Here is a 24,984-nt window from a genome sequence, read left to right as displayed (position 1 = left end):
TAGGGACAGGCAGCAAACCCAGAAGGGATTGCAATTGGTGCGTCTTACCCAAAACACAAAGGATACAAGGGACTATGTTAACCAAAACCCACGGTTGTGCCTGCAATTAGGGACAGAAGTTATTCCTTCACCACCAAAAAAATATTCCTGGGAGGCATCCAAGTGGTGTTTCACATTCAGTTTAATTAGAACAGTACTACCGATTCATTTGTACTTGGACATAATTTACTGACAAGCGATGAACAACGGTTTAAAAGGTAAGCTGGCCTAGTTGTGTAGATGACTCTTGGCAACAGTCTTTCTGGTTCATTAAAAACCACTGCAGCTACTGCGGCTCCTAGTCGTTTTAGTAGACGTGAACCATGCCGTACAGGAAAGTCCAGAACAGGACGTACGTGAAAAGCCCTCCTATAAGCCCCCCCGTGAAAAGCGGCCTCCGGGATTTAAAGTACTTGTTCCATCGCCGTCCGGCTTTTAACACCAAGAGCACGGAGAGGAGGACGGAAGCCAGGAAGTAGAAGATGAAGCCGTGCAGGCCGGTCAGGCCGAGAATCCCCGCCGTGGCACCCGACAGGGCCGACACAGACGTCCTGCAATAGTCCAGGATGGCGGCGTTCCCGCGCACCGCCGCTTCGCTGATGAACTGCGGCCCTTCGCGTTTGGCCACCACCGCGGCCATGGCTCCCTGCCGGGCTCGGGGACCTCCTCTCTCCCAACGACACTGGGGGAAACGAGACACACACTGTACCGGCCGGGGCGGGGGGGGGGGGGGGGGGGGGGCGGACTAGCCCGGCGCAGCCCCGGTCCGGGCCGAAGCGGTGCCTCCCGCGGAGAGCCGGGCCCGCGGCACCGGCCCGGTGAACCCGCTCGACTCCGGGGCGGCCGCTGCCCCGAGGCCACCCTCAGGTACACCGTTCCGGAGCGCGGCGGCAGCTCGGAGGCCCGTCCTGGCGCCGCGCAGCGCCCGCGGGGCCCTCCCGCCTTTCTCCCCCCCCCCCCCGGCCCGTTACCTCTCATCCACGGCGACGCGCTGCTCCGCGGGACCCCCGCCCGGGTCCGACCTTCACGCCTCACACCCTGCCAAGGGACACCACACACCGCCCGTCACCGCCGGCCGCCCGCGGGGGGGGGAGTAAAGCGGGAGACCGAGGCCGCCGGGCCCAACCTACCGCCACGGCGGAGCCTCACGCCTCCCCACCGGAAGCTCCTGTCAGGCATCTTGGCGCGGAGACCGCCGGGAAAGAGAACCTGATTTCCGGCGCCCGCTCCCCTCCGCCGCGGGCGAGGCGGTATCCGATTGGTTGGCGGCGGCGAAGGGGCGGAACCGGGCGAGGCGCTTTTGTTCGGGCGGCGGCAGCGGCGACGGGGCCATGTCGTACGTACCGGGACAGCCGGTCACCGCCGTGGTGGTGAGACAGGGACGGGGACGGGGACACCGCGCCCGGGGCCGCTAAGCGGGACGGGGACGGTGGCGGCGGTACCGGTGCCGCCCGGCAGCGCCCTGCGGGCTGTCACCGGGCGGAGGGGGTTCGGTGGGGGCGGAGGTGTCGCCGGAGCGTCCCGGAGCAGCCCCGGCCCGTGGGTGCGTGGGAGGAGCGGGTCAAGGGTGCTGCAGAGCCGCCGGCCCCGGTTGCCGCCCGCCGCCGCTCCTCACCCCCGCCCAGGCGGCGGCTCTCTCGATCAGTGCCGAGCCCGGCCGGAGTAACGGGTGGGGGGGTGGTCCGGGCGCTGGAGCCACGCACGAAGTTTTCTCCGCTCCCGGGTGGAACGCAGCCGGCGAGCTCGACTCGGTTGTGTCTGTGGAAGGTGTGCTGGGGTGACCGGGCGGTCTGTGACCCAGCGCCCTTTGGGAAGGCCGGCGGTGTCCGAGTGGGCCCGTCGGGGAGAGTCGGAGAAGGGTTTGGGGTGGAAGGGACCCTCGTGGGTCACCCAGCGCGACCCCCCTGCAGCCAGCAGGGACACCTTTCCCTCGGTCAGGGCGAAGAAGCTGAGTTGGGCAGTTACTGTTTCGGTTAAACCTGTGGCTTTTTATCTCAGCTCAAGAATCGCGCTAGCTGGCGTTTATATCGCACTTAGGTAATGCGTGAAGTTTGTCAGATGCCCGTGTTCCTCAGACAGCAAGGAACCTGCCTCGGGATTACAAGAGCATGTTGATAAGTTATCTTGAAAAAGAACCATCCTAATAATAGGTTGTTATTCCCACTGATAGGGCTAGGCAGGATCACGAGGCGTGTGGATAAAGAGCAAGATGAGTCTAGCTGTGAGTGACTGCCAGTTATTGGGATGTGACTCATGTTTAAAGAGACCTGCTCTGGTTTTAGTGTTTTCCCCTTGTATCTCCGGGCAAGTGGTAAAGCAGTGAGTAGTTAAGGAGCTTGGCTGTATCACAGCATCGGTTTGCAGATGGTTTCCTGTGCTGCTGTTTTGTGGTAGGGCTGAGAACAGTTCGGAGCCAACTGTTGTCACCACCGAGGCTGCGTGTGACTGACGGACAGACAGACAGTAAGTGCCACGTGATAGTTCTGTGCCGCCAAGGGGTTTTAGAGCTGTCTGCCTACAATGTGTAAGCTCACCCAGCTGTGACGCAGCCTGCTCCAGGAGGTTCAGGGTATCTCTGTGAAAGACAATCTGACTGGGTCTGAACTATCTGTGTCTTGAGACACACCTGAGATTTCTTCCAGTGATCACAATACTCAGCTATTTTATCTTTTTCTCTCTTCAGCAAAGAATTGAAATACATAAGCTTCGTCAAGGTGACAATTTGATTCTGGGATTCAGCATTGGAGGTGGCATTGATCAGGATCCTACTCAGAATCCTTTCTCTGAAGACAAGAGCGACAAGGTCAGATGCTCTTTGTTTTCTGTAGCAGCCCTCTCTGCAAAAGGCTGAGCATATCCAACTCGCCCAGTGAGCTCGACTCACTTGCATCTGTATTCCATCCTCTCACACAGTTGACTACGAAAGTTACTCTGTTGCCACATTATCATTTGCAGACTAAGTTTAAGTTCGCTCTCCACCTTTTCTATTTTCCAACAAAACCCCTGGTTTTAACTAGAATCCCATAATATATATACTACAAAGTATTTTTGCACTGTCAGTAGAATGGCCTTGGGTATTTAATGCTCCCATATTTAGTAAATGAACACAATTTTTTTTTCCCCAGGGTATCTATGTAACAAGGGTGACGGAAGGAGGCCCAGCAGAAGTTGCAGGACTTCAGATTGGAGATAAGATCATGCAGGTAAACACCAAGATTAAGACAAATAATGATGTGCTACTAGGTGCACACTATAGAGCAGTTTCTGCTGGGGGAAATACTGTCTTCTGGGTGCTTCCCAGGACAGTTTGTGGGGCTTATAAACAAACTGAGCTGTGGCATAAGCATATCTACTACATAGTGCTGATAGAACACCCGTGAGTCCATGCACCTGCCTCATTTTATGTTTTCTCCCTAGGTGAATGGCTGGGATATGACAATGGTGACCCACGACCAAGCTAGGAAGAGACTGACAAAAAGGAACGAAGAAGTGGTACGGCTGCTGGTGACCAGGCAATCTCTCCAGAAGGCTGTGCAACAATCCATGATGTCCTAATCAATCATCAAGTTGAGGAAGGGTTGGGGAGGGAGATACATAGACTGATATCAGGCAAGGAAGCAAATACTAGACCTGAACAGGTTGTCTGGAAGGAGTGCATGTTCCTAACTGTGGTAAACACTATTTTTGGGTTGGTTTTTTTTTTTTTTTTCTCTGGTGTAACTGGCAGTAGTAAAACTCTAGTCCCCTCAGCAGAGTGCTTCTCTAAAGTCTTCCCTGCAGGTACATGGTAAGACTTTATTGTAGTCATGGCTTTCAGGAGGACAGGGCAAACCCTAGTTATCTAAGGAAGCAACTGGAAAAGCCTTAACTTTGTCAGGATTCTTTTATAGCACAAAAGCTTCCTATTTTAAGAAGAAATGTGGTTTCTGCTATAGAAGATAAGAAGGTTCGCTTTTAGAAGCGAGCTGTCCTGTCCCCCCATGCTATCACATTAAAATGCCAGAATTAAGAGTTGCGTGCTGCTGTGGGGAGGAGCACTGTACTAATCCCACATTGTGTGCTAGCTAGACAGAGTATGCTGAAGGGTTTGGGGCATTATGGTTTACTGCAAAGATTCCCTGTACAAAGCAGCCTCTTCAGATAAGAAACAACTAAGTAACACACAAGCGTTAGATTAATGCTTGTGAAGTACACTAAAAGTTCATAGACACTAGAGTTCAGCTTCACTGGCAGAGTAAAACCTGAATTCTCCTTGTTCCCAAGTAATTTGTAGTATCAAATGAATCAAGTTTAAATGAAAGGACTATGGAGCAGGAAAGAAAACACTGTTGCTGAACTTATCAAAAGAGCTGTTTGTAGCTGTAGAGTCTGTGGTTCTTCATTCCACTTTGATCTGACTTGAAATGGGAGGGGAGAATTGTGGTCTGTCTTCTGGAAGACTTTGCTTAAATCACTGATTTATTGAGATGAATATGCCAGTAATTTGCAAAAGTGCCTCTTGACCAAATTTAAACTTCTGGTAAGATACTAAGTTGTTTAAATCAACATGCCACAGGATTTAAGATTCTTGCTGCAACACTGAGTTAAATTATCTAGCATCCTAGTGGTTTGTTCACCAGCTAGCTTTACAGTTATCCAAAAACTGGAGTTCTTAATCCCCTTCAGTTGATTTATACATATCTATACTTTCCTTAAGCAGTCTTCAGGTAAGCTGTTGTAAATAGAACATGAGGAGGTGGCAGACTAACTTATTCAGTACATTACTGCTGTGCCATGTACGTATGTTGTGATTAATGCATCTCAGACTGTTCTGTACACACCAGCAGATGCCTATTTACTGTTTTTGTATCTACGGAATTACTACAATACTGCTTTTGAATTTTGTAACTTAAGAATTCAGTGGTAAATTTTAAGGCTTTCAAGTTGAAGTTATTTTTGTTACTATAAAGGTACACTGCTATTTGTACTGCTATTTCACTTGACTTTACACACAATAAAACAAAGTTGGATTTCCTGAGCTGTTTCTCCTTACATTTAAGAATGCCACATCACTTGAATGCCTCTGGCTGAAGTGTTTTTTCTGACTTGAAGTGGATTGTGGACCACATCAACACAATGCAGTCTCAGGTTAGTACAGTCTGATTTCACTGGTGGGTAGTTGTAATGTTAGTGAGCTGTCAAACCGCACCTGGTCTCTAGTGGGGGGAGAAGGGGTTCTACCTTTTCCTTAGGTGGACACCTAGTAAGACAAGTACAAATGCATAGATTCCCTTCTAGTTCTTTTAAAGGGTATAATCCTTACCTTCAAGTAACTCAAGACCTTGATCTCTACCTAGAACATACCACATGTAGTTAGAAAGTTGCCCAGGAACAAAACCATGTGTTTAAACTTTAATCACAAGGCTGTTAATTTCTAAGTAGATCACATTATCTCTTTGATAAATCTTTAATCTCTGCCATCCCCTGTTTAGGATTCAAGGCATGTCAGTAGAACTGAGCAAAATGAAGTTAGTGCATGAGAAGTATTCAGATAAATCTGAGCACTTGTCTTGACACCTTTGAAAAAGCTTTCAGTGAAATAAGAATAGTTTCTGCCACTTCTCAGTATTTTTATAGAGTTCAGGTTCTAGTATTTGTGTATTTGCTACCAACCTCATTCTTTTGTGTGCCACTACAGCTGTTAACAGTCAATTTGAGTGGTGTTCTACTGTGATCTGTCTGTGAGGAGTCAGCAGCAGCACTTAAATCCACAGTCTTCAGTCATTACATTAAGATACTAAGGGACTGCTCTTCAGTCATTAAATTAAGATATTAAGGGGCTGCTTAAACATGATCTCAGATTTTTGGAAGCCAGAACTCTGCTCCTTGTGCTTCACTTCCACTCAGAAGGACATCGCTCTGGTCTTTCTCTTTCCTGTTGTTAATGGAAAAAGAGCCACGTGGTGCTTGGACAGCTCACATTAAGCTGCCTTTACAGCTTCAACAAGCATGAGTCCTCCATTTGCAAGTGGTGGCTAGATAGCTTGCTGTTCTTTAAGGCATCTGGCAATCAGCATTTGGTGAGGCAACAGCTTGTATTCCATACCAGAGAGGATCAAAGTACAGAGATCAGAATCAGTATTTCTGGTAACTGGCAGCAGGCATCTTGAAAGCCCTCAGCCAGGACAGGGGCAAGTTCCATTTAAAGTTTTTGTCTTCACAAGTGATGTTATTCACAAGGTTCGTACCCTCGTCTCCTATATAGGCAGTAGTGCTGGACCATAAAAACAATATCAAAGATGATGGAGAAGACACCCAGCCCAAACTTGGTTGGATCTCCAAAGATTAACTTCCACTGATCTGTCAAACACAAAATTAGAGAGTTAAGACTAACTCCTCAAGTGTAGTCTTGTCTCAAGACTACAAGGTTATGCCATACATATTAGAGAAGTTCATGTTTATTACATGGACTGCTTAGACACACCTTAAGACTGACTGTGGTGTACATCTTATGCAAAGCTAATTAATAACTGTTCCTGTGGTTTCTTCAGAATAGCTATTTCATTTTCTATCTTGAAGGAATACAAACAGATTCTTCATTCTTAGTATAAGAACAGCTACCCACACTATAGCACAAACATCATTCTCCCAAGATAACCTACCAGTTTATATCTGGTTTGTAGCAGGATTTTCCCACCCCATTAAAAAAAGGCCCCATCACCTCAGTTCCAGCCTTACCGTTGTTGTATGACTGCAAAAACATCTGGAGAAGGCTGAAGCTTCCACCAGTGAAGTCTAGTAATACATTTCCAATACTCCATCCCTCAGTACTCTTCCGACGGAAATTCATGTATGCCTGACAGTGTAACAAGAAGTTGGTCAGCATGTCACGTACAAGCATTCCAGAGATTAACATTTAAAAAGCCTTCTGTATAACTATACTGGTTTTGTCACTAAAAGACTTAATAAATAATCACTGCTGGTTTAGTCTAGTCAGACTTTCAAGAGCATACACTACAGGCTTAGGGTGACAGGAATATAGTATAAAAGCAGAAAAGTTCAGATTTACCTGTGGAAAATATTTTATCAGTGTGACTGCTAACTTAATGTAAGAGAAACAGAATAAGAACTGTAGCCATGTCATTTCCTCAGCTGCAGCAAGAAACAGTGTTGTAAATGTGAAGATCCATGCAAGTGCCAGTAGTCCAACAACAACTTTGGATACTTTCTGACCTGCTCTCTGAAAGAGAAATGCAGATACACTTAGACTGACCTAGGTCATACACCCCTGGACACACTGTAAGATAGAGAATATGCTCAGGACTATGCAAGGTTACAGTCCAAACCTGTTGTTGTACCAGTTAGGCTCATACCTCAAGGGAATTCTAAAATTAAATGAGTGCTACAGCAACCAGCTGTAGGTTGCAAGAGCTGATGAGCAATACTCAACATCAATCATTCGGAACACCATTGTTCATGAGCAAGTGGGAAACAATACTGAGGCAGTATTCTTGAGTATTTATGATGCCTATTATCAGTGCCACATCTGTAACAATCTCCTGAGTTCAGTCTGATGATATCAAGAGTTCCTATATATGCAAAAGGCTGCTAATGCCATTATGGTAAAAGATTCATGGTTGTCTCCACAAGAAAAGACTCTTGTACCTAGCAGTGCTGACAAATGGGCTGTTACAGTTTTAGGTTTACCGTCACCAAAGGAAGCACCCTAAGAGAGAAACAGTTACCACCTAGAGAAAATTGGCTGTTCAGATCAGGGGCTTTTACAATGGGAATTAAATAAAGAACAACCTATAACAATCAACAGGAATTAAAGAACCACCTGACTATAACAATCAGTCTCACCTGAAAAGGGTAAGAATTATAAAAGGGCCTTTGCAGCTGTTTTAGGAGAAAAGAAATTGAAAAAAGCTGAAAGTTTGAATTGCAGGGAATCCCTAAAGACCTCTCCTAGCTTGAAGAATGCTCCAAGTAGTGAGAAAACAGCAAAGCACATACCAGCATTTGTACTGTGTAGAGTTCCAATATATGTGCTGGCTAGAGATCTGTTTGGGAACTTTACGAACTTGGCTGTTTGCCTTAGTTATTGTCAGTCCCTAAGGAGTTTACTTATAAGCCCAGAACATCCATGAGGCTGAAGTAGCTAAGCTTACTGGAGTTGCTACTAGCTCAGGAAAGATTAAAGGCAGCTGGATTGTGAAGCCTGACTTCTTGAAAGACCAATGAAGGTGCAATGAAGAGGACTTTGAAGCCCAAGAGGAGTGGACGGTGAGTGGTGAGGTGCCCGACAGAGGGAGCTCTGCCAGAGCTGACAGGTCAGCCCAGCATTGAGACTTACCTCGTAGATGCAGCACTGAATTACAACCAGGAGAGTTAGAGCTACTGCGTGGAGACTGAAGAAAACGTCATTGGTAGCCACAGGGTTCACCCCACTGGGATAACTGACTAAGAATTCCTCCTAAATGTAAGAGAAACCAAAACCAGCCAAATGCCTTAACTACCTTCTGTAGATACCCACCCCCCAGCAAGTATTAAGAGATAATTATGCTTGCCTTAATAAAGGGAATCCAGAAGAGTCCAACATTAAATACACTGTATGCTATAAAGCCGGTAAGGTTTAATGCTATAAAGTCAAAGCTTAGTCCAACAACACTAGAGAAGCGGGGGGGAAAAAAAAAATGTACGAGAAATATGCATCAGAGCATTACAGACAGTTCAAGGGACAACTTGACCCTAGAATGTACTGATTTATAGGCAATTTTTGAGGTAAGCGAAAGCTGCAGGCATTGTGACAATATGATGCCGTGAGTTCATCAGGAAGCAAGGTGAAATATCCCTCATATGCCATGCACTGGTACTCAAAACAGCTCTCTCTGACAAGGTTGTGTCCCTGCTCTTTAACTTCACCCCTCCATGAGCTCAGCTAGTCTGATAAAACTATTTTAGCCTGAATCCATAGAAGCAGTAGTGCATCTTTGCTTAAAACAAATGCTTTAGTTTTCATATATAATAATGTTTCTACTTACAGTCACTTAGTTTAAAGGGAGCTGGCCTAATCACAATACTAAAGAGCTGTCTGATAAGCAGCTTACAAGGTAAGTAATCTTTGAAGGTGGTCATCACAATTGGCTCAGCCAGGTGATTTACAACATGACACCAAAGGGAATGGAGAAGTCCCCTCTATCACAAATTAGTATTGTATACCAAACTATGGGATTAGGTGTCTGTAAGATGCACTTAGTTTCCTCTGACCTGCGTGCATAAAAGCTCACTGGGGCTGCATTTATTCAGGCCCCGTCTTTGCCTTGCTTTTTTCCCTAGTCTTTCCATGCATAATTCACAATAACCAGGATGGATGTAACTGAAGCTAGGAACATGATGTGCAGAAGTGCTTAAGTGACTTGCAAACACACCTTAAGTCTCTTTACCTTTTTCGTCGCCAGTTCTCAAAGAGTTGAGGATAAAAGGAGATAGACCAGGCGAGGAAATAGATCCAGCCAATCACCTCATCAGCATATCTCACCACGATGCTATGAATCACTTGAAATTGAATCCTAGGTCTGATGGTTAATGCAAACAGAATTAGTTAATTGGTCTGTTCACATTTTTTCCAGCAGATTTTGCTTTGTTCTGCTTTGAGAGACAAAACAGAGTCCAGGTGTTGAGACAAGACAATTAAGATTTAGAGTTGGTTTCAGTAGAGTTGCTCCCCTTTTCTTTTAGTGTCCTTGTTATGTTTAGGGCATCTCCCACTCCTATCTTCAACCTACCCTTTCCTTCTTGTCTCACTCTTTCCATTCTTTTAGAACAGAAATCTTCAAAAAGGTCATCTTGTGCCTATGGCTTCCACTCTCTTAGCACGAGATCTGTTATGCAAGAGCAGTTTCACTTTTCACACTCTGCCAGCAAAGCCTCATGATTGTGCCTGCCCTGTTGAGCATTTCATGTGCTTACCTCTGCGTTTGCTTTGAGTCTTAAAAGCGGAAGCAAAATGAGGAAGTAAAACAGGAGCACCCTGTTGCTCAGTAGCATCTGGGCAACAAGCACATACAATCCACCTCTCTCCATCTTGCTAGACTGTTTTCATACTAGGGAGGACTGGCATCTGTGAAAAGAGGGCTCCCCTAACTAGAAAGTAAAACACCTGTATCTCATGGTAGTTATGTGGGCACACAGCTGCATCAGGCTCTTAGCCCTCCAGAACAAGTTCTGCACAGTAAGAATAGTATCCTACTGGACATTTACAACCAAATGCTTCCTGGATCAGAAAAGCTGACGTGTAGTTTTGATACTTTTGGGAGGGGTTATGAAAACCAGACTAAGGAGCCATGAGAACTCACAATCTAGTCATGAAATCTAACATACCAAGACTATCACTCTGCTTCCATACCCTGTATTTATCTGAATACCTTGAGGATTGCTGGAGGGTCACCACATCTTCTCAACTACATACCACCCCATGTCCCATTAACTATTTAACTATAAGGAGGGAATAGTTACCCAAAGTTTAGGAAGCTGTAGGATAGTAAATGGAACTAAAAACCAGTTTCTCACCCAGTTAAGTTGGAATTAATGGTATAAAGATAAACTGTTACTTGTCCAACATCATCTGCTTTCACTTGGAAGTCTGCTTTAGTGTGACCTGCAGGCAATTGTACCTGCAAGGCAAAGTGGAGGGAAGAAAGAGGAGAGTTGCACCATACTAGCAGTAGGCTTCTCCATAAGGTCATAAGTCTGTTCTGTCACTTACTTCATCAGGCAGTTCAACAATGGTTCTGTGTTTTGATGAGTGTGTAATATTAAGAGTTATGACCAGTGTCTCATTTAATGGAGCCCTGTGAAAGCAGAAAAAACAAGTTAGACCCGTGCCTGAGTTCACAAAGATTGCTTCAGGGCTGCACAACAGTATTTGCTAAATCCTCACAGCTGTTGCAAGCATAATTAACAGTCCATACACAACAGTACCTACCTAGTACTCAGGAACACCAGCACCAAAGTATGTTAGCACTGTACTATTTCTTTTACCTGAATGAGTGACAGGCACTAGACAGTTATATAGCCATGTTTTACCTCCCTCTTCTCCACACAGGTGGCAGAGCAAAGTCATTGCCACCTGAATCCTATCATTGTGCTTGTTAACCCTTTGTTGGTAAAGAGGGGCAGAAATGATGATCATGTACTTGGGGTGATGAGGGGCAGAAATTATAGCAGTGCAGCAAGACAAAACCAAAACCACTCTCAAATAAAAACCCTCCAAGTGACATAGTCCTGCACAGCTTTCCCAGAGAACTCCACTGAGCATTTGTCCAGGCGGTTTAATTGCACAGCAGCACATAAAATATCATAAGGTTCAAATGCCTTTACTTGTCCATGAAAAAAGTTACAATAACACACTTTGTTTGCAAAAATAAAAGTTCTAGACTGTTGCAGCCATCTTTCGCTATTGTCCTCTTTATCACAATTCTTGCATTTTCATCTGACTGTTCCCTTTACTCAAACTTTGAGATCCCAAAGGGGAGGGGTGCATGTGTTTAACAATGCTTTCCTAGGAAGAGGCTGACATAGAAAAAACATGGGTAAACAATGCACTGTATTAAACAATGAGACTAAGGTGCATCAGCCTCCACTCTGGAGTAGCTGCATTTCTTTGCTAGAAATGGCGAGTTCTGTTCGCTTGGTAAAGTTTTTTGGGTGATCCTTCTAGGAAATGCAAGTTTCTCTTAAGCATCAGTTTTAGAAATGGAGGAACTGTAAGTTCATTTATTGAAGACAGTTCAGTAAGCTAATATGGGGCAGACAGTATAAAACATCTTTTCCCGCTCAACTTCCCATACAAATGGCATGGGATATTGTCAAAGGCCAACCATACAAGGCTGTTTGTGAGAATGCTGCACTATCTTGGCCCATACTGGTACTAGGTGATGTAATAGTCTACAAGTGGCCAGTCACACCAGTGACATTCACTCTGTATGAACAATTAACTGAGTCTGCAGGAAAGCCTTAAGTATATAGCCAAGTCCTACCCGCTTGCTTGGCCCCCATTCCGAAGAGAAAGTAAAGATGCAATCATGATTTTACCTCAGAGATATAGTGACATTTGTTGAACTTCCACTTTCTAACGAAACCACTTCAGGGACAGACAATACAATGACTCCATCTGGGGGGGGAAAAAAAACCCAAACAAACAGACAACCAAAAAACCCACACAAATCTCAATTACTATGAACAATGAATAGCTCCTTTAGAAGAACTACCTACTTTCTTTTGTGATATAAACATTTTGTCCGTTGCTACCTCCAGTGTCAGTTTAAATTAGTACACATGATAAACAGCAAGAAGAGTACAGCTTATTTCAAGGTGACTAAACAACTTAAAAGGAGAAGTAAATAACTGTCACTTGAACATGTTACAAGGAAGCAATTTACATATTTGAAGTGCAACAAAAGTTCATGCTAAGAGAAGGCTATAGGTACTTCAAACCCACGCTAATTGTTTCTTGATGTGATCCTAGTAACTTAGGAGTCGCAAATGCCCAAAATTTAGTTGAAAATTGTTTCTTAGGTCACAAGTTCAAACCAGGTACCCAGCTGTTCAAGAGAATGTACATTTACTATCTTAATACTTCAGGAATCACAAGCACCTTACTATAGTGCTCTGAAATATTGCTATTAAAGGGTATGTTTTACAACAATCCAGCTATGTTGTACCACATCATGCTTTAAGAGAGGTCGAGATTCCAAGTGCCAATACAACTGATATCAAAACCATAAACTGGTCACGTCGCAACAGTTTTGACATTTGGAATCCAAGTCTATTTTATTCACTCTGCGTTTAAAGGACACAAGAGACAAGAGGAAGAACAAAGAGCTATATAAAAATAAGACCAGAAATGGAGAGATAAACAGGTTGCCACTGAAACTTTTTTTTTTTCTTTTTGCCATATATTACACAGCATTCTTAAGAAGTTATTTAAGTGCAAGAGAGCTCTCCAGTTCACCACTGACTGCACCACTGACAGTATTTAATCTGCTTCTGCAGAGGTGAGTTCCGAGCACGAGGCGAGTGCTCCATCGCAACAGTACCTCAGCACAGCACTCTCTGTGTATGAGCACACCAAGCCAAAGGTAATGTGTGAAAGAAGACACAGGCACAGGTGTCCCCAGAGAGGCTTGATGGGGATACTGCAGAGCAGCCCTGTTCCACCTCTTACTGGTCTGGAGCTGGCCCCTGCCTAGGGGAACCCTGTGGGCCCAAGCTGGGGTGACCAAACACTCACCGCCAGGCCCCAGCAGCACAAGCGAGAGGTACAGCAGAGTAGGGAGCAGGTATTGCATCCTCATGGTGGACAAGCTGCAGAAAAAGCAAGGAGGAGGCTTTGCTCGGGACGCACACGTTTTGAGAGGGCACCAGCCCATCCCCTCCGCTGGCAGCTCCCTGCAGTGGTTCCCTCCCCAGCACCACGGCCCCCAGCCCGGCTGAGGGACCCTCAGCACACCCGAGAGAGCACCAGTCTTTCAGTCCCTCTCTCTGCCCAGACTCCCCCGGGGACATCTTTACCTCATAGCTTATGCCGCTCCCGCCACACAGAGCTACCGCTCCCTGAGGGATTCCCCCCCTCCCCGCCCCCAGCGCGGGACTACAAATCTCAGCAGCCACCGCGTCTCCACCAGCGCCCCCACCACCACCCCAGCAGCGCGGTGCACGCTGGGACTTGTAGTCCCCGCCGTCCTTCCCTCAGGAGACACGGTGAAGCGCGGCCATCCCACGCTTAACAGGATGCGCTAATACCGAGGCAGCAGTACGGAGGAGACGACGCCTACCTCCTTCCCGCACCACAGCTCCGTCCCGCACAACCCCGGCTCTTCCCTTTTCAGCTTCTCACGTGAGGCAGCCGCCTATCAACTTCCCGCCCAGCGCCCATCACGCGTATCGCGCCGGTGCGGCCGCCCTCGGGTGCCATCTTGGGTGTGGCAGGGCGGGTTGGGCGCTGGGCCGGTGCCGGCGAGTCTGTGAGGAGGGAGAGCTGGGAGCAGAGGGAGGGCTCGTCGGTTCGGTTGTTGGTTTGTTTTTTTTTTTTTTTGAAGTTTCTTGTGAAGCTGCGCAGGTCACCGTGGAGGGCTGGGGAAGGGACGGTTTGTCACGCTCAAGATGGAGGGATAGTGCTCAGTTACTGCTGAGGGGAGACATCTTCAGCCAGAGGGCAAAGTCCAGGCCGCCCTACCAGCCCAGTTTGCCCAGTCTCTGCGCGCTGTTGGGGTCGGAGCCCACACTGCTTGTGCCCTCGGCACCCTTGGCTTTTGGGGCAGGTGCCGCCTCAGGGACAGCAAGGGGCAGTGTGGGGCTCAGCATGGTGGGTGTCGGTGTGGCCCCCATGTAGAGAGACCCGTGTGTGGTGGGGAAGGTGAAAGCAATCCCCTCTACCCGTGGCCATGGCAGGCAGCGAGGCAGCAGGCAGGCCTGCTCCTGCCTGCGTCCTGGGCATAGACCTGGGCACAACATCGGTTAAGGCAGCCCTGTTGATGGGGGCAGAGCAAGGGCAGGTGGTGGCAGAGAGCTGCTCCAGGGAGACGCAGGCGCACACCAGTAGCCTGGAAGCTGGACCACAGGTAAGGGGTGGCAGATAGCGCTGCTGGCAATTTCAGGATACTGGCCTTGCCTTGTCGTGGCCGGGTTGTGTTGCTATCTTATGCAGACCTCAGTGGCTTTCCTGGCCTAGAATGGTGGAGATGGTTGTTGCATGCGTCTGGATGTCTGAAAGTAGAATTAAAGTGCTCTCTGCTTACTGTTCAAGAAAGTCAAGTAAAGCTGCTTGTTTTAAGAAAGACCCAGGTTTTGAAAAGTTGCATAAGACAACCTAAAACTGTTCTCCCATGAACCAACACCTTGTCTTTGACATTTCCAGTCAGGAAACAGTAGCCACTTGCCAACTGGAAGAGTATTTTGTACTTTAATGTGAGATGGAATCATAACTGGAAATTCCCCATGGAAATAACCAGGAACATGTAGTCCTGTTAAAGATCTTTACATTCATTGTGTTGGTCAGTTTAAGAAAGGATGAATCAGAATCATAAAAAATACGTATCAACGTTCCTCTGGCCATGTATGGTAATGAGTCCAGGGGCTAATTTCTGAGCAAAGATACCAAACAGGCCAGCCCTCCTCCCTACAGTCTTGTTTATGCAGCCAGAAGTATGTATGCACAGATTAGTTCATATCTATATGTAGACTATATTTGAATACTTTTGCTTATAATCTTCATGCTGGTCTGTCACAAAGTAATCTGAATCTTTGAAAGTGTGAAAGCTGGAATACAGCTTCGCTTGTGGCATGGTTTGGTCAGTTTGCAGAGTAGATCAGTTTGCTGGGCCGTTCTAGGAATAGAGTATGCAGAATCAAAGTATCAGCATCAAAATCACCAGTGAGTAGATAGGGAGGAGCTTTAGGAAGATGTAAGGGAGACTGCATGCCAGTCAGAACACACAGATAATCCTCTTTGTGAGGAAAAAGACGACCAATATATGAGGTGAACTAATGAAAGCATGTAGTGAGTGTTAATGGATTTTAAAAGATATAGTTGAGTATGGTAACTTAGGAAATTAAGAATTATTTGGCCTTCAGTTTAAGAGGTTGTTATCTAATTCTCAACTTGATAGTATTGGTTTTTAGTTTTTGTGGTTTTGTGGGTTTTTTCTTTTTTTTTTTTTCAATTTAGTAGTGAATGTTATTCTAATACGTGCTAATAAGCTAAATGAATTCTGTTCTTCTCTTCTGACTACAGTAGCCTTGTTTAATAAATACACTGAGTGAATCCTAATGGTTTCATGCTCAGAATAATGCTTTATGATTGCAGGGAATGGAGCAGAATGTCCGGAGAATAGTAAGAGCATTGAATGAATGCCTTGCTGCTCTACCTCAGCAGCAGCTTCAAAGAGTCAGTCATATTGGCATTTCAGGACAAATGCATGGGATTGTGTTTTGGAAAAGAGATAAAGGTAACATTAATTCTTTGGCATCCCTGTTCAGAGTATTATGATGCAGAAAATGAAATTTTAACACTGAGATGATTTGTAGGAAACTGCTGCATGTTCACTTTGGTCTTCCATAAAACAGAATTAACAGAAGATCTTCTGTGGGAATTTTGCTTTAATTACTGGAATTTCAGCTACTGTCTATAGTTAACAACGACGTTTACACAGATTAGTTAAAGGATTTAGTGTTATGAGATCCCTGCAGAGTCAGCACAATTATTAATACAAAGGAGGAATAACATCTCTGTGGCTTGTTTTTTGTTTGTCTATCATATGCTATCTGCTGCCAGTTGAAACAACTTCTGCATCATGTGAATGACTTGGGGGCAGGGGGAATGTTGTTCACCTCATAAAACACTTAACTAGCTGTTGCCCAGTATCTCAATACCTTCTAGTGATTCTACAGTAGCAGTATTAGCAGTTCTGTGTATGCCTTGAAAAATAAGCTATGCTTGATCTTTATGTTAGAATGTGCATAGCAGTAGCTATCCAACAGGGAATATCACTATGCTATTTTGAAGTGCTGTTTGAAAGTACAGGAGAAAAATTAAAGTTCAGTAAACAATGTTTTCAGTTCCCCCCCCCCCCCCCCCCCCAAATAATAATCTCAAGGCATTTTTTTCCTAGCAAGTCATAGACTGTCATGTTGCCATCATCTTGCTTCTTATGCTTCTGTTAGTAGGAGCTGAAAAAGGATTATGGTCGTGATTCTGAATACTCAGCTGCTTGTAGAATGAAGGGCCAAGATCTCAGAAACAAAATCAGCCACAGTAAGATAGTCACATGAGGCTTGATTGTGCAAATACTCAAATAATCTTTGTGACAGCGAGGATGTTTGAAAAATTCAGGCCTTGGATTGCCAGCCCTGTGAGGTAGGGATGGATTATCTTCTTGGCTAACATCCTATAAACCTACTGAAGTCTAAGACTTTCAGAATGTGGTTCCATGTCTTCTTTCTCTTTACCTTATGATGCACACATCTGAACAATTATATAAGTCTTATAATAATAGGAGTTACACAGATTAAGAAAAGATTTATTGTAAACCACAGAATAGATTTCCCAAAAGTGCTGGTCACTGCCTGTCAAAAGTTGTCAGGGTCTTAACTGCTTTAAGAGACGCTATGCTATTCATTGCTGGCTGTAATTTTACGTTAAATACAAAAATTATTATAAAGAAAGAAATCCAAAGGCTGATGGACTGAAGGAGCTGTTGCTTGCTTTCCAGCTGTCCCAAGGGCTGCATAACAAAGCTTCCTGGGTTCATGGTAGACGTAGATTCTTATGCCATATCGGTTAATATTTTATTTGCTAAAGCCACATGCCACTTTTGTTTCATTTATATCAAGTGAAAGAGGGTGTTTGCTCTCACTTGGTTTGAGTAGACTAAGTGAATCCATGCCCTTTGGGACACAAATTACATTTTTAATAGCATCCTTTAGGGTTAGATTTATGGTTAATAATATTTCTTAGAATCCATTTAAAACTAGGAAAGCAAACCAATTGGAAATCCAGTTCAAACAGACTTGATAGAACAGGGAATTAAGGGAACCAAGAAAAAGTACATGTTTGCTTTGCATGTTTCACATAGTACTTCCCAGCTTTCATGGCTGCTTTTTACTGTACGAATGTAACTTCAAATCCCTGTATTCAGCCCAAGACAGACTCTTCTAGCCATATTTGTGCTAGTCAGTTAAGCAGCCAGGTCTCTTTTCTGCCCTGTAGGACAAGGGGCACAGCACAGCTTGAAACTCTGCTCCCATCGCCAGCCAAAACCCAAAAGGTTGCTTCAGTTACGGAGCCAGCTGGAGACAGCGTGTATCCCCACACTGTGGCCAGACATCACCTGGAAGAGCAGTAGTTGTCAGAGGCCAAAGCTGTGCCGTGGAGTGTGCTAGCAAACATCACATGACAGTGCTTGAGCTCAGCCTCTGCGCGGTCTGCTGCTCTGCCAGGACCGTATACTGCCTTTACAGGACTGCTTGTGGTGAGCATGTCAGGGCAGGAGGTAGTGCCCTGGACCGAAGCGATAGCAGACATTGCTGAGAAAGCTCTGAGAAGTTGCCATAATTTAGCTGAGGCCTTCACATGAAAGAATGTGAAGGTTTCATCAAAGGTGTAGCGTTTCCTGTTCAAAAGGAGCATGCTGGACTGGTAAAACTGAATTAAACCCTATTCTACCTTTGGTGAAGCTTTGTTGCATAGCACAGGGGAGGGATACTCTTTAGTATTTTGCAGTCCGTTGCTTAATACATATAGATCCAGGTTTCTTGTTGCTTTGGCTGAAAAGGCGATGAAACTATGTGCTGTCCATCATAGGCAGTTCGTTACTAATACAGGCTCTAGGTCATGACACAGCAGATCCCAGATAAGGTTTATAAGTGAGAGCTGTCATATCAGCTCATTACCTCCCATAGCAGAACCATGATTTTTTTTTTTTGTGGGTCATCTGTTATTTGAGTTGTATCATTAATATCTCAAGGTGCAAGCTGCTCGTTCCTCTAGACACTAGGAGTGCTTATAGAGAAGGGAAGGCCTTGCATACTATTCTCTGTTTTAGCAAAGGATGACTGGCATTATGACGTTATCTAGGGCTGAAAACTATGACTAATTAATTTGATTACAGTCACTACTGGCTCTCTTTCTGCTTTTTTCCAATATATTTGACAAATTATCAAGGGTATCCAGAAATGAAGAATGCCAGGCAGACTACACTGCAGGGAGTCACTGGACTTCTCAGATACTGTGTGTTTCAGGTTGCAAGTGGACAGAGTGTGGTACAGGCCCTACCTTTGAGCCGGAGGAGGTCAGTCATCTGATTACTTGGCAAGACGGCCGCTGCAGTCCCACCTTCCTCTCTTCTCTTCCTCTGCCACAGTCACATATCAGCTTGGCTACAGGATTTGGGTGTGCCACAGTCTACTGGTATTTAAAGAAAAGGTACATCAAGCTGTTCCACTGGCAGTTTCTCATCTTGAATTTATGTGACAACTAGTATTCCTGTAGCATGTTAATGCCACTACAGGCTGAGGAGCTGTGTTTCTCTGTAATCATAATATTGATTAAGTAGTCAAAGAATATTTAAAATGTCAGTATTCAATATAAACTATACGCAACTGAGCACACAAGAGTCTCTGACCTCATAAAAATAGTATAGATCTCTTTAAGAAAGAGAAAAGCTTTCGGCCATATAGTAACAGAAGCCTTAAAGTATCGTAGAACAATTCTAGTCCGTCCTACTGCTCAGAGGAGCTCTGCTAATGCAGTTTGAACACTATAATTTTGCCTTGTGCAGATTGTGAAAAGTACAAACATGCCTAAAACAGTAACAGAGTTGCTTTGTCTGGTTACTGCCAGATGCTAAAACAAACAGTCCCTAAATTAATTTCAGTTCCTTCTTTCGTTAGACACTGAGATCCTTATGAGGTGTTAGGAATGGTCTGCTTTGTTGTGGCATGTTTGCAGAGGATATAATTTTTCACTTAAGGCTTGGCATCAGCAAGATTTGCTCTTCAGTTTCATCTGCAGTATGCTATGTTTCTCAAAGAGCCACTGTCTTTCTCTGCAATGAGTTCGGGTTCAATAAATGGGGAAGAACTTACTAGATCTTGGTTTCTTCCAGTGTGTGTCCAGAAAATATATGGAGCATGGCATGATCTTGCTTTAGAGCTGTATAAATGAGTCCAGCTGCTTTGTTTTGTGCCTGTTTTGTTTCACCATTTTGTACATTTCTATTCATATCATTTGTGGATCTTAGAGCAACTGCAGGAATTTACCTGTTTTTCTGAAATGCTCCAGGATCAACAAAGTGACTTTTTTTTGTGCAAACAATTACTACCTTCCTGGTAACTTTTGCAATGGTGTGCTTTTGAACCTAGACAACTCATTCCTTAAAGCTGCTGTCTCTCCATCTTCCATCAGGAGATAAGTATTGCTGCTGTGGTAACAGCTTGGAAAACAAATTCCATTAAAAAAAAAACAAAACAAAACAACAAAATGCAGGTTGATCACTGAAGGTGGCTGTTTCATTTTTAGATAGGACCACACATGTCTGAAGTTCCCTGTAGCAATGGAAGTAATCTTGCTTCCACTGCCTTAAAGCACCCCTCATTGTTTTTGTTTTTAAAATGTTTTGTTTAAAAGTCCAGGTTTTCTGAAGTCTTATGATGCAGCTGGCACTATCCATGACTATGTGGTTGCCATGTTGTGTGGCCTGAAGAAGCCACTGATGTCCATCCAGAATGCTGCCAGCTGGGGATATTTTAATTCCAGAAGCAAAAGCTGGAATACTGACATGTAAGTGCTAAGGTCATTCAGTGGGTTTTGTGCATTGCTTGTGTCAGGCAATGTGAACACCTCTTTGGGCGCTAAGTATGAATGTGCTACAGATAAAAAGTGATTGAAAGTTACTCCTAATCAATTGTGGTATGGCCTGTACTGAAGAACTATTGAGAGTTTGCTCTGGTTTGTAAGGTATATATGTTTAAATTATATGAAATCTGGCACGGTGTTTTTAGAAATACCTAAGACAGCAGTGCTGAGAGACTCATTAGTGAGGCCTTGTATACCAAACTGTTCTCTCTCTTTCTGTGGTGGTATTGATGGACAAGTGCAGACTGCAGCCAAGGTGTTACCTCTGTGATGGTAAAAGACAGTTATTACTCCCTAGTTCTTTCAGCTGACCTCCGTCATAACTACTAAGACTTACTTGTGATAATACCTAAGAGTTGTTAGGCTACAGGAAGTCTTACAGGGAATCAGTTTGGGTTTTTATTTACTTATTTATTTTAATGATTTGCTCTTTCAGGGCCGAGTGCTAAGGCCTTATATATTTCAGGGCTTAGGTTAGGCCAGGACTCCAAGGTGAAAAGATCTGCTCATGAAGGTATGAAAGAGTGACAGAAACTTGCATTTGGCCTACTGAACTTCTACTAATCTGATGTTGTTGCTGTAGCAATATAATGTATCTTGCAGCTGATTGTGTAAGGAGTTTGTTGGACTTAACTCTCTGTGATTTGGTTTTGAACCACTAACTGCATGACAGCTTAAAGTTCTTTGACACCTAAAAGTTACTTCTTTTTGCTGTTTTTGTGATTGTTCCTTTACCCTGGAACTGCTTGTCCATATGATATCAGTAGGTTAAACTTGCTGAACATGTACTGCTGTATAATCTCAGGTAATCAGATTGCATATAAAGGAAAGCTATTCATCTAGACTATTCTAGTTTATCCAGCCCATTGAACTGGAATGCTGCCCCTGTCCAAGACAAAGTTTTCTAAATGGGTGAAAGCATCCATAAATCCAGCAGCCACAAATGTATGGCCAGGTTCATCTGTGACTTCAAAGAGGTCTTTGTAGTCATGCCGCACATGCCCATACTGCTTTCCTGCAATAATATTGTTCTGATTGCAGATTGAAAAAATCCGGCTTTCCTGTTCACTTGCTTCCAGAGGTGGGAGACCCTGCTAGTATTGCAGGCAGGACAATCTGTGCATGGCATGGAATACCCAAAGGAGCAAAAGTAGGAATTGCTCTAGGAGATTTCCAGTGCTCTGTTTATTCCTGTCTGACTGAGAGGACTGATGCAGGTATGATAATTTTGGTATCTTACTTGGTTTTCTCATTGTCCTTCAGGGTATCCTAGTAAAACACTGATTTTTTTTTTTATTTTTTTTTTAATAATTTTTTTTTCTTTTTTCTTTTGTATTCTAGTTCTTAATATCGGTACCTCTGCTCAGCTGACTGTCTCAATGCCCTCTGGTTTCCAGCCTCCAGAGACACCAGATCCTTCCTCAGCTGTTACTTATTTTCCCTACTTCAATGATGACTACCTGGCAGTGGCAGCATCACTGAACGGAGGCAATGTGCTAGCAACATTTGTGGACATGGTGGCACGGTGGACGGAAGAGCTAGGTAAGCTATTTCAAGGGTAGTTTTAAGCTTAAAATTGAGGTTGAGCAGCAAGGTAAAAGGAAGCTAAGGCAAAGGAACAAGCCTAGAGCTGTTTTGTCATGCCATACAGGGAACAAGGATGTAACTCTTGGGTCATGCTTGCTAGATCTCTGGAATTTCCTGATGAAGCTTATGAACATGCTGGGACAGTCATGCTTGGACTCCACATTAACATTGCCTCTAGGTTTTGGGTTTTCTTTTGTTTCAAGAATGCAAGAGAATTATTTTTTGCAAGTTTTTCAAAAGCAAAGGTCAGCAGATTTGAGAGCAGCCTCTAATTTTGTATGACTGAAGTCTAAGAGAGTCCCTTGATTAGATCAGTTGCTTTTTGCTGCGTATTTTGCAGCACTCTAACGGATTTTAAGACTCAAACTCACATAATATCTTCCAAGTGCTTTAAACATGGTCTTCACAGGTTTTTTCTAATAATCTCTTGGGTTTTGCAATACAGAAATAAGCTCTGAAATTGTTCTTTCAGTGAACGCTTGAAGTTAACTTTGTATTCACGTGCAATCCAGCCACTGAAGCTGAAGTCTGCCATTAGTGCCTTTAAAGATCTTATTTCGTGTAAGTTAGCTCAGTGTAGGCAAAGACAAACAGCTGTATTACCAGGAAAGGCAGTTTCTGTAATCAGGAAAAGATTTCTAGTATCACAGATTCTAGATACAATTAGATGGGAGAACTGTGGTTCATAATCCTGGAAAAACAGTTACCTTTGGGACTCGGAAAAAGATATGCAATACTTTGCTGAACAGGTGGATCAGTGTCCATTTTAAGTCTCTACGTGTAAGAGATATTAGTAACATGATATTTCCTATCTGCAGGACTTCAGGTTCAGGAGCCTGCCATCTATACAAAGATAATCGAAGCAGCCTTGGCCCAAAATGACAGCAAACTCTCAGTCCACCCAACCATATTTGGAGAGAGACACATTCCTGAGCAGTTGGCATCAGTGACCAATATTGCTGTCTCTGACCTCTCCCTGGGTCATGTAACCAGAGCTCTGTGTCGTGGCATCGTTGAAAACCTCTGTTCCATGTTACCTGTGCAGCACCTGATGGAGATGGGAGTGAGGAGGATTCTGGGGAGTGGGAGTGCCCTTGCCAGGAATGAGGTACTGAGGCAGGAAGTGGAAAGGATTTTTCCATGCCCTGTCGTTTACGGGAAGGATGTCGATGCTGCTGTGGGAGCTGCCATGGTGATGTTCCACAGAAAATAAAGTCATTGTCTGGAATGGCCTGAGATGCAGCTGCTTTTTTTTTTTTTTCCCCTGGCTTTACAGTGTTTCCTTTCACTTCCTTCACTTTTTCTGGAGTTGTATTCAACATGCAATCTTACTCATTACAGTGGAAAAAAACCAACTTGTGTTTAATGTCCGCTTCTGGGTGTTCACATTTCATTGCTTTGTCATTCCCATTTGTGAAATAAGAAGTAATTATCACATTACATTTGACTGAGTGGCTAGGAAGGATCCATTAACTTTCTGCATAAAATGGTATTTCATGCAAGGCTCCTTTTGCTGGTAGGAAATAGGTTTAGAAGGACTAGGAGAGATGAGTAGCTGTCTGTTAGTCTGATGTTTTCATTAGAGACTTCTTGTCCTTAAGCTGTCCCACAATATACATACATATAGGTAGCAGACCAGGATGTCAGCCTTGTTTGGGGAGTTCGGTGGCTCTTGCACAGAGTGAATGCCAGTCTTCACATGTTGCATGTTGTCTCTGTAAAAGACGGAATACAACCTTGATTTGAACGTCAACAAAACAATCAAAATAAAGCATGGGGGATTATTTCTGTGGCTACCCAGGTCATGTGCAGTGGACTAAGGTCAAAGGCATGGCTAGGCTAGTACCATGACTGGAGATGCCTGGCATGCAGGGCTTATATCCGAGTGGAAAATACATTTATAGAGTGGGAGGTAACTATTTTCCTTACTTGCCATACATAATTATTTTACATTTGTTTTTTGGGTGGTAGAGTGGATCAGGGCCTCTCTGAAATGGTCAGAATTTGTCATAAACTGGAGGACCTGGCAAACTCAAGAGTTATAAAAGCCCAATTCATGTTATCTAGATACAACTTCATTACTTAGAAGCATCTATTTTGACTGAAATGTGGACGTGTATTCCTATCTTGCACATTAGCAGCATCAGGTCTGACTTGTTTTTGTAGTGAGAAAGCTGTTCTGAGACCTTAATTACAGACATGGATTAATTTCCATCTCCCTCCACCCTCCCTCCATGCATCTATTCCATGTTGTGTTTAGGGAACTACTGGCATGTATAGGAATTACAGAGAAAGTGTAGACTAGATTAAAGATTTTGTGAAAAGTCTGAATTTGTTTTATCTTGTTTTTCCTTTTATGTTGTTATAAAATATTTTTGTATCAACAGATCTGCTTTCATTTTATTGAATAACTGGAAAGAGCTGATAATAGTATTCCAGCATGCTGTTAACCATGAAATCAAGTGGTATTTGTTGCCAGAAGCTGGTAAAATTGTGGTCTGATTTTAGGTTCTATTAGCAAAGGCAAGACTATCTCTGACCTGCAGGCTAGCTTTGGATACGTCTTTAAGAACTCTAGCACATCTGCTGATGTTTTTCCATTTGCAGTGGTGGAGAGGGCTCTTAGTTGGTAAAATTACTCTCAAGCACAGAAGTTGTAGAATGCCTGTGCAGCATGTTGGATGCAGGCTCAAGAAAAAGGAATAAATTCCTTCTTGTTTATTATTGGTCTATTTTGATAAGCATTCACATCTCCTTATGAGCTTACACCTTTAAACCAGGTCCCTGCTGAGATGGAATACGGTCTGTCCAACAACTGTTGCAAAAAGCAATGGAGTGCTGCTGGTAAGAAGGAAATAACATCTTCACAAGAAATGCAGGTCAAGGAGGCTGAGGAAGGAGGCATCACAACTCAGAAAATGGCAGAAAGCTCCCAAAGTGTGTACATCAGAACACAGTAAGAC

The 24,984-nt window shown here is 44.2% G+C and overlaps 4 protein-coding genes and 1 long non-coding RNA gene across 6 annotated transcripts; 2 read left to right on the top strand and 3 right to left on the bottom strand.

Annotated features, from left to right (window-relative positions):
* Positions 1-163: 163 nt before the first annotated feature.
* Positions 164-1,258, bottom strand: EMC6 (ER membrane protein complex subunit 6). The gene is made up of 3 exons (XM_052803126.1): positions 1,170-1,258; positions 1,011-1,077; positions 164-721 (listed from the first exon to the last, which is right to left on the bottom strand). Exon 3 carries the CDS (start codon positions 677-679, stop codon positions 347-349), a length of 333 nt encoding a protein of 110 aa, XP_052659086.1. The 5' UTR covers positions 680-721; positions 1,011-1,077; positions 1,170-1,258; the 3' UTR covers positions 164-346.
* Positions 1,259-1,283: 25 nt separating this feature from the next.
* Positions 1,284-5,056, top strand: TAX1BP3 (Tax1 binding protein 3). The gene is made up of 4 exons (XM_052803125.1): positions 1,284-1,409; positions 2,723-2,842; positions 3,165-3,242; positions 3,457-5,056. The coding sequence occupies exons 1-4, from the start codon at positions 1,371-1,373 to the stop codon at positions 3,592-3,594; spliced, it is 375 nt and encodes a 124-aa protein (XP_052659085.1). The 5' UTR covers positions 1,284-1,370; the 3' UTR covers positions 3,595-5,056.
* Positions 5,057-5,466: 410 nt separating this feature from the next.
* On the bottom strand, positions 5,467-13,993 carry CTNS (cystinosin, lysosomal cystine transporter). 2 transcript variants are annotated; one of them, XM_052803109.1, is made up of 12 exons: positions 13,857-13,993; positions 13,313-13,386; positions 12,115-12,193; positions 10,787-10,871; positions 10,591-10,694; positions 9,465-9,596; positions 8,589-8,688; positions 8,375-8,494; positions 7,088-7,258; positions 6,757-6,874; positions 5,817-6,378; positions 5,467-5,779 (listed from the first exon to the last, which is right to left on the bottom strand). In XM_052803109.1, exons 2-11 carry the CDS (start codon positions 13,374-13,376, stop codon positions 6,248-6,250), a joined length of 1,104 nt encoding a protein of 367 aa, XP_052659069.1. In that variant the 5' UTR covers positions 13,377-13,386; positions 13,857-13,993; the 3' UTR covers positions 5,467-5,779; positions 5,817-6,247. The 2 variants fall into 2 exon arrangements, with proteins under 2 accessions (XP_052659069.1, XP_052659068.1); XM_052803108.1 differs by lacking the exon at positions 13,857-13,993 and adding an exon at positions 13,594-13,669.
* Positions 13,994-14,102: 109 nt separating this feature from the next.
* On the top strand, positions 14,103-23,254 carry SHPK (sedoheptulokinase). The gene is made up of 7 exons (XM_052803099.1): positions 14,103-14,642; positions 15,887-16,028; positions 18,820-19,003; positions 20,207-20,359; positions 21,476-21,651; positions 21,776-21,976; positions 22,840-23,254. Exons 1-7 carry the CDS (start codon positions 14,466-14,468, stop codon positions 23,232-23,234), a joined length of 1,428 nt encoding a protein of 475 aa, XP_052659059.1. The 5' UTR covers positions 14,103-14,465; the 3' UTR covers positions 23,235-23,254.
* A 102-nt stretch (positions 23,255-23,356) lies between these two features.
* On the bottom strand, positions 23,357-24,918 carry LOC128148833 (uncharacterized). The gene is made up of 2 exons (XR_008237414.1): positions 24,789-24,918; positions 23,357-23,736 (listed from the first exon to the last, which is right to left on the bottom strand). It is a non-coding gene; the product is annotated as an uncharacterized LOC128148833 (long non-coding RNA).
* Positions 24,919-24,984: the final 66 nt, after the last annotated feature.

The sequence above is a fragment of the Harpia harpyja genome, chromosome 12 (genome assembly GCF_026419915.1).
Source record: "Harpia harpyja isolate bHarHar1 chromosome 12, bHarHar1 primary haplotype, whole genome shotgun sequence".
Taxonomy (NCBI): Eukaryota; Metazoa; Chordata; class Aves; order Accipitriformes; family Accipitridae; genus Harpia; species Harpia harpyja.
The sequence above is the reverse complement of the archived record's forward strand: the minus strand, read 5'-3'. Positions and strand labels throughout refer to the sequence as shown.